The 13771-nt window shown below is 34.8% G+C and overlaps 1 protein-coding gene across 1 annotated transcript in view; it reads right to left on the reverse strand.

Moving 5' to 3' along the window:
* The window catches only part of LOC125661898 (uncharacterized), a 140072-nt gene that overhangs the window by 44555 nt on the left and 81746 nt on the right, over window positions 1-13771 (reverse strand). Inside the window, 5 exon segments of the mRNA XM_056146460.1 lie at window positions 4094-4152; window positions 4568-4734; window positions 5061-5122; window positions 5947-6072; window positions 13329-13401. Coding sequence (XP_056002435.1) covers window positions 4094-4152; window positions 4568-4734; window positions 5061-5122; window positions 5947-6072; window positions 13329-13401 — 487 coding nt within the window.

Here is a 13771-nt window from a genome sequence, read left to right on the forward strand (position 1 = left end):
TAATTTTTTTTTACAGCAGAACATATTCTTTCCTTGACTGTAATTTTTGGGTAAAATCTTGCTTTTTTGAACATAATTGTTAAAGATTGAAATTTTAAGAAAAAAACCCACATTTTGTCATACATTTGAGTCTACCAATAAAAAATTGAAGTTAGGATTTATTTTAAAATCTGCTCAACAAGCAAGATATATAGATTATTGGCAATATATATGAAAAATACCATTTTAGGTAGGAAAACCTACCTTTTTCTAAAACAAAAATAGTGAAAAACTGGAAATGATAGGAAATGACTGTTTTATAGAAGAGATGGCATTGATCTTATAAAATTAAGAATAAAACGTCCAAATGCACAACTTATCTTTCCTGCACCAAAATTTATTTTCCCTTGCCGAATTTTGGGCAGAAATCTTCATTTTCCAACAAAAATCGTTAAAAACTGGATTTTGGAAGAAAATACTTTTTCCTGTCCATTAGGCATATATGAGTTACCACATGAAGATTAATACACATTAAAATAAACTGTTAACACAAAACAAGTGCCCCTTCAAAAATGGTCTGTAAAAAATGACCTACATTTTTGCAGATACTCCCCTTACATCGGAAGTTGGAGGCGCGCTTACCATTCCGGTCCTATGTTTCACATAAATACATGTAGTATTTTAAAACAAACAGTGTATAGTAAAGCTTACGTTACCGAATTCTTTATTAAGCTAAGTTTTAACAGTTTGTACTACATCTATGACGAAACAAGGTTCAGTTTCTTCGATTTTATAAAGAAATCTTTAATACGTGCACTTCGTCAAGTTCTAGAGTTTGGGAAGGGGGGTGGGTGGGTTATAGCCGTATTTGATGTTTAGTTCTATCCAAATTATTGTGCAATTAATACCGAGAATTTCAGGAGTAATCTGTTTTAAAAACAATGGACACATAGAATTAAAAGCAAAATGAATCAGGCACGCAGCATCGTAAAAAAAGGGGTGTGTGTGTGTGAAGATAACTTCACAATATTGCCTGAAAATTGACAAGTAAATTTTAATCCAAAGTTATAAAAATACTTGATGGTGTGTGTGGTGTTGATATGGGGGGGGGGGGGGGGGGGGGGGGGGGGCTAAGGTTGTTCTCTCAGTTCAATTTTACACTTACACTGTGTACAGTTCACGACAATGCTATTTAAAAAAAAAAAAAAAAAAAAGGAGGGAGGGCAACCAATCTGTCTAAAAATCGACCTCTGTACGTAAAAATTTATCAACTTTGCATGTAATGATAAAAGGTGTAGAGCCATTATTGCTGCGTGCCTGATAATTATATAAGTGATCATTTGAGTAATTGCAGTACAGTTCAGTCCATGTTTTTACAAGTACAACGGCTAGTGTCACAATTTGCCTTGCATTTAGAGCGAAAAACGTTCAAAAGTTTATCTGGCGCGACTTGTAATTTAGTTTTAACGGATACAAGAATTGCTGAAAGCAGTGATAAGCCCCAATTAGAAGGATCCAAATTAATCATTTCTTTAGTCCACTCTATGACTTAAAAAAATCTTGCAGTGCTCCTTTTCTGCAGCTGTAGTTAGTAGTTAGTGGCAATGACTGAACTTTTAAAAATGATGTGTTAGACAATTCTTCACATAGCAAATCTCCTATAAGTGTCTCTATGGTATTCCATCGTACAAAGTCGATATGACATCGACACCAGAATATATCTTTTTCTCTATGAAATCCTCATATAGGAAGGTGAAGATAACGAACAGTGATCCATCTCGTAACTCCTATAAGCAATACAAAATAGAGAGGTGGGCAAACACGGACCCCTGGATATACCAGAAGTGGGATCAGATGCCTATGGGCTATAAGGAGTAAGCACCCCCTGTTGACCGATTACACCCGCTGTGAGTTCTATATCTTAATAAGGCAAACGGAGTTACCCTTATTCAATATCATTGTGCCAAAAACAGCCTAACAATCAGGCAGATTTAACCCAATGATAGGTTGTATTGGCAAAGTAGATTGTTATAACGACCATATAATTCGCGAAATGCTGACTTTAAACGAAACAGTTGAAACCCCTTCACCATCAACTTGTTTGTCAGTAGCCTGCCTCCATTTAAAAACTAATCATATACAGAATTTTTTCGCGATTTGTCTACATTTTGACTATACAGGACCTGTTCCGATGCCGAACATTCTTGACGTTGTGTCGCATCCTGTGAATGCACGTAGAAAGGGAAAGGATTGACAATCTTCGTTTCCTAAAAAGACGTCTGGTTTTAACGATATTCTTCACTTATATTAGGGGCAAGATCAAAAATTCAATGTCTCACAAAAAACTAAGTTCATATAGTTTTCACCAAGAACCCCTCCCCCCCTTAAAACTTAATATGACAAATGTTGAAACTAATCGAATAACAAGAAAAGAAACGTACGATTATAAATAACACTCTGTATACCTTTTCTACTGTTTATTCACAAATGAAAGTGTACATTAAATCTATTAAATGTTCATTAATATGTTTTAAATATTATGTGGTATTCAACAGTCGCTTGTCTTTTTCCTTTTTCCACTAAAGTGTAATCGATGTCGGATGACAGAAACTTGCGGGAGTTTTTATTCCCCTCCCCCTAACTAATTGAATTTAAATTTTCATCCGACATTGATTTCGTCCCTTAGGGCAGTTATGTTTATTTCAGAGTTCGTTGCTATTTCTGTGCTTTATATATAGACATTTCAAACACAATGTGTATTTTGTATGATCCTCTAAAATTTACGATAAATAAATGCATCCCATTTCCATTCTCAATGATCGTGTGCCAGCGTGGCGAGAATTCCATCGTCATCGAAAACAAGTTTTGTCTTGAATAGATGGCCGGGCGGTCTAGCGCGCTGTTCGCATGCTGCTAGGAGATGTGGTTCCGCAGGTCGTGAGCCCAAGACTAATTAGAAAGAGTAACTACTCGATTTTACATCAAATCATGATACTATGCGCAAGTGTTTACTTACATTGATTTTTATTATTTATATTATCAATGTTTTATTATCATTATTATTACTCATGAATGACTCCCCAAACCTGAATTTGAAAAAGAAAAGCAAAAATACTTTACTTACTTAGTTTTATAAAAGTTTTTAATACAAAACGCTTGCTCAAATGATGAAGATACAAAATAACTGAAACTTTTAACCCGAATGGCTTTCCATACTTTCTTTTTTAACACCCGTAATCCCCCCTTGTAAATTGACACTAATTCTTTAATATTTCATTTATAATTGATTATTCATAACTTCTAAAGTAAATATTGTGTTTTATAATTAAAATTAATTCAGTAGAGGGTCAAACAAAATATTTTGAAGCTTTATTCGCGAAAGTTCCCCGGGAATGGAAGTCGGTAAAGAATATGAGATGCTGAGCAATATTGTATGTATATAGAAGGTCTTAAAATCACCTTTTTAATACAACTGTTAAGCTGTTTAATCTCGTGTTTTTTTTTATTACATGCACTTTAAATCGTCGTGTATAACTTTATTCCGATGACTGTCACAGTTAAGTTACTCCCCTTTACGTGTACGGCGTGCCGTAAACACCACAAAATATCGATGGTTTACTAAAACATTTAAGTCTAAATTTTAGATATTTCCCATTGTCCGATTTTGTCCGATTTTTTGTATGTTGTTAATCACGCTTTTGTTTATTAAATTCCGTCGAGTTTGTTTCTGTTGCAATTACTTTGAGGTGATTTGCTAGATTGACTAGACTATTGGGGGTGCCTTTTTCAACTCGACTGCGTCCATTTTGACACAGCAAAGTTTACTTGTATGTTGATTGGGCAATTTTCAATTCCATTGGCTAATCAGAAATCGTGTTATCAAGAGGAATGTGTGCTATGATTTTAGAACCGTATTGAACCGAAACAGACCCCGAATAAATCGAACATCGAATTGAGACCACTACATCACGATTCGGCCGCATCGCGATGCATCATTTCACCCCTACTTAGGGACCAGGTGAGGTGGAGCGTACCTGTAGGTCCGAGTCAGATCGCTTACCTTCGGAATCAGGTGAGGTGGGGTATACGTGTAGGTCCGAGTCAGATCGCTTACCTTCGGAATCAGGTGAGGTGGAGCGTACGTGTAGGTCTGAGTCAAATTCTTCTGGGAGGCTGTAAAAAATGTCACTCTCTGAAATCAGTCGACATCAGGCCAAAAAAAAAAAAAATAAATATATGCGTGTTTCAGGACTCTGACCGACCTTAATTTTACATACCCACCCTAATTTTATGTACCGAACCTAAGTACTTTATTTCAAATCTGGAATGCAAACTGTAATTGGCTTTACTAGTAGATTCTTTCACAAGCAGTCGAATAGATGCTTGTACTGAACACAGTAAAAACATGTCTATCGAAGCGTTTAAAAGATTACAAATGAGTAGCCGTGTGACAACATAGCAGTCATGGCCCAAAGACAATGAATTCAGATTATTGATAAAATAAATCTCCTTAAGGCATTTACATTACCACCATATATCTTTTTTACTATGGCTTGAATTAGAGATATATCACTTTATATTCACATACCATCTGCTCTGTACATTAATACAGGGTCTCCCTCTTTGTGCCCCACCACCTCCATTAATGAATGATCCCCCGTAATGACTATATTATCACGGTCACCATCCGGTGAATACTCCAACTGATATTTTCCTGAATGTTCCACTCCAGTGATCACCGCTTCTGCTACAGCCCTGGTTAAAAATCAACCAATCAGGGATAAGTGAACAAAACAATTAACCAATCAGTGTTGAATGAATCAACCAATTAGTGTCAAATGAATTGACCAATCAGTGACGAATGAAGCAACCACTTGGGAATGAATGAACTAACCAATCAGTGATGAGAATGAAGAAAAAAGTAATCCAATCAAATGTCATTTACTTTTTGCTTTTGAGTAAATCTCACAAACTTAATTTATTTTTCTTTTATCCAAAATTACACAAAATCAACATCACTAATTACGCCCCGGAAATGGGTCAGTTTTAAATTGTTCTGTGTGAGATCAATGATAACTTACTTGTTTGGTAATGTAATGAAGACCTTCATTCCTTTTTCCAGGTGAGGAGGAAAATTAAAACTCTGCAACATAATGGAGATTATAGATATCTATAAAATGTGGATCGTGAGATCAGAATAAAATGTTGCCGGTGCCAAGTCAGTCTAATAACTGCCAGATTTTTTCTCTCTCTTAAAATGGAGATGTTTCACGATAAAAAAAAAATCTGAAATGAACTGTAGATTTCTAATATTTTACATGAGTACCTAATGTTGTGAAATGACTTAAAGACGTTGAATCATTAGATGACGCGAGTAGTCTGCTAAACAAGAGTTTTTACAGGTATATCAGCAACATAAAGATAAACACAAGTCATTTATTTATGTGGGAGTGCATCTAAATTACACAATGATAAAGTTTTCGCATCATCATATGTAGGATTCTACAATATCATCTTAAGGCATCTATATCAAAATTTGTCTCGATACAAAAAAATATAATATTGTAGTCGGTCTATCTATTTCTATGGAATCATTTTAAGTGATCTTGGACTTAACAGAAATAAGTACCCTGCCTAAAAAGTACATCTACAGTATTCAGACATGAAACAAGACAATCTATTAAACTCTAAATTTACACACCTACGATATATCTATTTCTATGGAGTCATAATGTCATCAAATATTTTTCGTATTTTGATTTGTTCCTAAATTAAACATTCTGCCAAGTTGCATATGGCTTACATGAAAATAGCTCTATGTGATCTCGGACTTAGCAGAAATAAGTACCGTGCCTAAAAAGTATATTTACAGTATTTAGATGGCCCATGAAACAAGACAGTTTAAAGTCTTCAACTCTAGAATTACACACCTACGCTATTGACTGTAATAATATGTTATTGACTTACGGGGCACCTGGGATATCTGATGAGGTATTGTCCCACGTTGTAGGGAATGGTCAGTGTGTAGATAAATGGACTTGTCCAGTATCGCTCAATTAACTCCGAGTTCTTGAACACTTCCAGTATGTAGTCCTAAAAGAAAACATGCATAAGAGTCAGATGGGCAAAAAAATTACACCTCCCCCTCAAAGAGTCTTAATTATCAATATACAGGTGACTTGAGAAGGCTCGAACTTCGATCTTTCGAAGTTCTTGATCTCTCAAAGTGAAATCATGAACCCAATGTTTTCCTCTACATCACTATAAGCAAATTTATCCCTGATATTTTGGAAGTTCTTGATCTCTCAAAGTGAAATCACGAACCCAATGTTTTCCTCTACATCACTATAAGCAAAGGACACGGTACATTTGGGGCCAAATTTGGCCCCGTGTTCAAATTAAAAGATATTCCTCAAAGTTCTTTAATAAGGTATATGTTTTTATTAAATGACTATCATATGTCCGTAAGAAGCTTTATTTTCATATAATACATACGTTAATACAGTATAGTTTACGATAACGTTGTGCCATTTTGACGTTACGTTCTGCGACGTCATGAACAAGAAGGCTACATGTCTTATTATTTTGGCAAAAATAAAAGTGCACTGGTACGGCACGGTATGCAATAACGAGAGGGTATGTTACATACAGTGGCATAAATGGCGAAGGTATGCACAGTGTAACAATAATTTTTGGTACATAGCGTCGTCATTCGTGCAACGCTTTGCAACCGATTGCGGTGACTGTACCTTTTTAGGCCGATTCCGGGACCGTCTCGTTATTACATAGCGTGCCGTATCAGTGTACTGTGATTATTATTTGAAAAGTTTAATTGACTCACTCCGAAAGTTTTCATGAATTGTAAATGATTCAATGTGACGGGTGCTACGATTTGAATGACGATTTGTGTAACGGTATTTAGTAATGGTAGAGTAACCCATATTCAATTAATTTTATCATTCAGCACATGTTTGTGTCTTTACATTTGGATTAAATTGCATTGTTTAAACATGAATTAAATGAATATCAGTTGTATGTATGTTGATTGGGTACATGAAACTATACTTATGTTTATATACACACCATGTTCAATCCCCCCCCCCCCTCCCCCCGAACACTAAAGGTGTATTCAGCTCAGCGAAGACATTAAACGATGCCACATTGGATACAGTGAAAAGAACATGAAATTCATTCAAAATAATATGAGAAGAAATATTAAAATACTTTGGAATTAAAAAAAAACACACATGACATTGGGATTGAAAATGTACAGCACACGTATTCAACACTATCACAATGAAAAGAATATAACTGAAAATAATCTTGCGGGATTTTAAGATTCAAGATTGTAGCATATGCACGTGTATCTATTTAAAAAAATATATATCATAAATACTTCTTTATATACAACACATCTTTCAATGCATTGGTATTTACGCTATTGAAACAGTTTGAATTATAAATCAGTATTATCGTATCATACCGCGTCCGAAGTCCGCATAGGAGAGGATCGTACCTTAAGGCACCCCCCCCCCCCCCTACTTGCTACATGCCTGATCTAGTCCTGTTCGGTCAGTTTCTAATGATGAATGAAGTAGTGACAGTTTAAATTGTACAAAAGTAAATTCTTTTATGACAATTCACTACCATATATAATACCGTCAGTCAAAGGTTTGTATTATCCACCAGTTTGTTGTCATTAACTTAGGTGAAAGGTTTAAATTATAATCTATGCTTTGAATCCTACATGTAGAGTATAAATTGTTTTAATGTTTTACATCGTATTGACATTATTTCAGCCATTTTACCGCAGTATATATATAATAAAAAATGACTATAAAGAAAATTAATCACCGGTAATTATGTAAATTGAAAATGGAAGGCTATTAAACAATGTTCCAGTTTTGTACAGATGATTTCATGATATTAATATTGTGATCTGGTTCTGTCCTCATTACTTAGCGCACGGATGTAATAACTTCATATTCAGGGGTGGTGTTCCGGTGACCCACTTTAGATCCGCGCATGATTTAGATATGCGATGTCTTTTGCACACGCCAATATAAATGTCATGTCAACGGTGGATGGATGGGCAGACTGTAAAGGTCTACATGTGCGTGAAAATCGTGCTCTACGTACTACTTGAACAACTGTGCCACGTTTTGATGATGAAAATAACCAGTGGTATTATGTATCTTTCAAAAGGACCATGACATAGAACACATATCCCAGTGCCCAGTATATTGCCACATTAGATTCCACAAAAAAATATTACAGGAATTTAGCAACAGAACTTGCCCCCACTTTAGTTTGACAATATAGTGTTTCCATAATTCTAACATGAATTTTGATTTACCCTGCACCCTCCCTCCCCTTTATGGTAGTAGTGAATGCTTGTGGGAATGAAATAAAACCTTGAAATCCCATCGTCGGAAACCCACGGTTGATTACGCTTCGTTCCTCTCTCCACCGTGGGTTTCCGACGATGTTGAAATCTATGTCCTGATGAATCAACCGTTTCACAAAACGTAAACATTTATGCTGCCTACTTGAATGTGGTTTGAAAAATATTTCATTAGTAATCATGTGCGTTTATACAAAATTAATTTGTCACGAATGTACGTATATGACAGAAAATAATTTTATAATATTTATCCGTGTATAACACAAATTGATGTATGACAGGCATATAGAATAGGGGGGGGGGGGGTGCTTTCTTAACAATATATATTTTTGTAGTAAAGATATATTTGGTGACTTCCCCAGGCCACTTTTTAAAAAGTAATAGTGAATGGTAAGAATGCAGTTTCGAAGTAGTACTAATAGAAATTATGAATTGAATTCATGTATAGAAGGGAGCAACCCCACTTACCCCCCGGAATGAAGAACTAGAAGTTAGGGAAAACGTAAAGTTTAATCAATATTATATTTAATGAAAATACATATGATGTATGTCAACCCAAATCCCCCCCCACACACACACAAATTAGGATTTTGAAGACCATGTTGGCTTTTTGTTTCAATTTTACAAGTATTAGTTTTAGACAAAGTGAAGTCAACTTCTCCGACTCCCCCTTGAAAAAACAATCCTACGTGTCTATAATAAAATAGCTAATATACTTACATTCATGAAAGGGTAACACGTTACGAATACTGGGGTAATTGGACAATTATAACAATACAAATGCTGCAGATATAGACTTATAGGCCTATATATAGTCGTATCGCACGACGGCATATGCACTGTAATGTTCAATGCTATTGATATCCTTTAAATAAAAAGTAGATAAGAATTATATTGAAATATCTCTACTTTAAATTTAAAAAAATCTTTGTTTACTTAATATCTTAATATTGGTCGTTTCCATTACACTACCGGCTGAGGTAACGTAGTATGTAAGTTGACTAAATGATCTATCAACCCATTGTGACGTCACTTTTGAGAATTAAGTGACGTCTGTCACTTTTGAGAAGTGACGTCTATATACCGAAATACATGTATAAATCGGCCTCGTGCTCTGCCATGCATTTAGCTATATAGATTAATAAGAAATAGTAGCATTTTGTATTCGGCAAAATGTTTCATATAATGCAATTTCCATTGATTAAAAGTAATTGATATCAAAGTATTCCTCACTAGTGTACATGTCGCTTAGTTACAGGGACGGAAGTAAGATGGCATGATTAATATAATACACAACACAAGGGAAGACATGTAAATATCGTATCATGACATTGCCCCTTTAGATTGATGTTAGGAATTCTATCATTTAATGCGGTGTTAGACGAGTATTTTCTTTTGTAATCAAAATATAGGTAAACTTATGTAACAACACCTATATAACAACATCCATAAACATGACGTGTATTTCCATGCTGTAAAAACGTTAAAAATATAACGTAAAATAAGAAATAAGTATGGTCCGCACAATATCACCATCGTAATTTTTTGTATGTGAAATGCTTACACATAAATGTTTTATGTGTGAAAATTTTAAAGTGGTGATATTATGCGGACCTATTCAAATATCTTTAAAAGTGGTTAAATTTTATGAAATGTTCCGGAAATTTGTGTTCCGTACGTATTTTGGCTACGTCAATGTAGTAGAAATGTGACACATTTTCAAAGTTTCGTTTTATTTTTGAGACAAGTGTATCTCCGTCAGTATTTTGCAATGTAGAAGTTTGATTCAACATGTACTTCATTTTTGAATAATCCAGGGGGCCAAATACGATACCAAACGAACTTAGTTCTTTATCCCTGATATTTTGGAAGTTCTTGATCTCTCAAAGTGAAATCCAAGTCCATAATACACACTTCATTTTCTTGAAAGCACAAATTGGAGGTAGCATAAACCAGCCATCAATCAAGTGCTTAATCATTTCCGATTGGAGCTTACCTGGATAAAGGTGATAGAGACACCTTAATCAGGTGTGTACACAGGTGAAACAGTCACGTTAATCAGGTGTTTACATAGGTGAAACAGTCATGTTAATCAGGTGTTTACACAGGTGAAACAGTCATGTTAATCAGGTGTGTACACAGGTGAAACAGTCGCGTTAATCAGGTGTGTACACAGGTGAAACAGTCACGTTAATCAGGTGTGTACACAGGTGAAACAGACACGTTAATCAGGTGTTTACACAGGTGAAACAGTCACGTTAATCAGGTGTTTACACAGGTGAAACAGACACGTTAATCAGGTGTTTACACAGGTGAAACAGTCATGTTAATCAGGTGTGTACACAGGTGAAACAGTCACGTTAATCAGGTGTTTACACAGGTGAAACAGACACGTTAATCAGGTGTCTACACAGGTGAAACAGTCACGTTAATCAGGTGTCTACACAGGTGAAACAGTCACGTTAATCAGGTGTGTACACAGGTGAAACAGTCACGTTAATCAGGTGTCTACACAGATGAAACAGTCGCGTTAATCAGGTGTGTACACAGGTGAAACAGTCACGTTAATCAGGTGTCTACACAGGTGAAACAGTCACGTTAATCAGGTGTGTACACAGGTGAAACAGTCACGTTAATCAGGTGTTTACACAGGTGAAACAGACACGTTAATCAGGTGTGTACACAGGTGAAACAGTCACGTTAATCAGGTGTGTACACAGGTAAAACAGTCACGTTAATCAGGTGTTTACACAGGTGAAACAGTCACGTTAATCAGGTGTTTACACAGGTAAAACAGACACGTTAATCAGGTGTGTACACAGGTGAAACAGTCACGTTAATCAGGTGTTTACACAGGTGAAACAGTCACGTTAATCAGGTGTGTACACAGGTGAAACAGTCAGGTGAAACAGTCACGTTAATCAGGTGTTTACACAGGTGAAACAGTCACGTTAATCAGGTGTGTACACAGGTGAAACAGTCAGGTGAAACAGTCACGTTAATCAGGTGTGTACACAGGTAAAACAGTCACGTTAATCAGGTGTTTACACAGGTGAAACAGTCACGTTAATCAGGTGTTTACACAGGTAAAACAGACACGTTAATCAGGTGTGTACACAGGTGAAACAGTCACGTTAATCAGGTGTTTACACAGGTGAAACAGTCACGTTAATCAGGTGTGTACACAGGTGAAACAGTCAGGTGAAACAGTCACGTTAATCAGGTGTGTACACAGGTAAAACAGTCACGTTAATCAGGTGTTTACACAGGTGAAACAGACACGTTAATCAGGTGTTTACACAGGTAAAACAGACACGTTAATCAGGTGTGTACACAGGTGAAACAGTCACGTTAATCAGGTGTTTACACAGGTGAAACAGTCACGTTAATCAGGTGTTTACACAGGTGAAACAGTCACGTTAATCAGGTGTTTACACAGGTGAAACAGTCACGTTAATCAGGTGTGTACACAGGTGAAACAGACACGTTAATCAGGTGTGTACACAGGTGAAACAGTCACGTTAATCAGGTGTTTACACAGGTGAAACAGCCCCAGTGCTTATTTCTTTGGTCATTGTTTACCCGGTTAGTTTAACCCTACACCTATCCTTCGTTTTGAGGGTAAATAAACAAATATAGCTGTTTAGCTACAGTTAGTTGGTTATATAACTATACAAATAGTATTTTAACATCACAACTAATTATCTAACTATACAATTAGTATTTTAACATCACAACTAATTATCTAACTATACAATTAGTAGTTCAATTACACAACTAATTATCTAGCTATACAATTAATAGTTTAATGTCACAACTAATTATCTAACTATACAATTAGTAGTTCAATTACATAACTAATTATCTAGCTATACAATTAGTAGTTTAACATCACAACTAATTATCTAACTATACAATTAGTAGTTCAACTACACAACTAATTATCTAACTATACAATTAGTAGTTTAACATCACAACTAATTATCTAACTATACAATTAGTAGTTTAACATCACAACTAATTATCTAACTATACAATTAGTAGTTCAATTACACAACTAATTATCTAACTATACAATTAGTAGTTTAACATCACAACTAATTATCTAACTATACAATTAGTAGTTTAACATCACAACTAATTATCTAACTATACAATTAGTAGTTTAACATCACAACTAATTATCTAACTATACAATTAGTAGTTTAACATCACAACTAATTATCTAACTATACAATTAGTAGTTCAACTACACAACTAATTATCTAACTATACAATTAGTAGTTCAATTACACAACTAATTATCTAACTATACAATTAGTAGTTTAACATCACAACTAATTATCTAACTATACACTTAGTAGTTTAACATCACAACTAATTATCTAACTATACAATTAGTACTTTAACATCACAATTCTTAAGCAACTGAATAGCTGCACCACATCATAGAGTGTTGAGAAATAATTTTATTATAATGTAAGTCGTATAATACACACTTCTGGTTACAAAAACATCTGAATCATAATCACTGGACCTTTAATTTCCCGCTTTTAATTCATTCTTCAAGTCCAATCTTTTTAACTCTTCAACTTTCAAAGTTTTATCAAGGTCCAATGAACTTTGAGCTATCAAAAGTAACTTGTTAGCAAAATTTTTCAACAGAAATGAGGTTCACAAGCCTTATAGGCAACCTGTTCTACATTAGAATTATTGCAACCCCAAGGGCTTCGTACTTTTAACGTAATTTTTCCTTTTCTGCATATTAACATGTACATATGTAGCAATAGGTCATTTGAGTGACTCAGGTGACCTAAAATCATGAGCTGAATGTCAAATGACATCTGCCAATCAAATTCAAATGAAAAAAACTACCAATTAAATTCCAGTTGATTGAGTTGATTTATCACCATACTGATTTTTTTCCTTCCGTAGCTGTCCTTACCTTTCTTTTATCTCCTTTGTTCACTCTAGTTAAGCCTCTGTTGTAATCTACATGTTTCATATTGGCCTTCAGTCTACAAAACATTTCATACAATTGTTCTCTGAATTTATTATTCATTTCAAGTTGTTACACCAGTCCCATCTACATGACATTTCCTTCATTAATTTGTATACTTATACATGTGACATTCTCTATATTGTACACCTGTGATATTACCTATATTGTACACCTATACATGTGATATTATCTATATTATACTCCTATACAGGTGATTTCTCTATATTGTACACCTATACATGTGATATTTTCTATCTTGTACACCTAAACATGTGATATTATCTATATTGTACACCTATACATGTGATATTATCTATATTATACTCCTATACAGGTGATTTCTCTATATTGTACACCTATACATGTGATATTTTCTATCTTGTACA

Source organism: Ostrea edulis, chromosome 8 (genome assembly GCF_947568905.1).
Source record: "Ostrea edulis chromosome 8, xbOstEdul1.1, whole genome shotgun sequence".
Taxonomy (NCBI): Eukaryota; Metazoa; Mollusca; class Bivalvia; order Ostreida; family Ostreidae; genus Ostrea; species Ostrea edulis.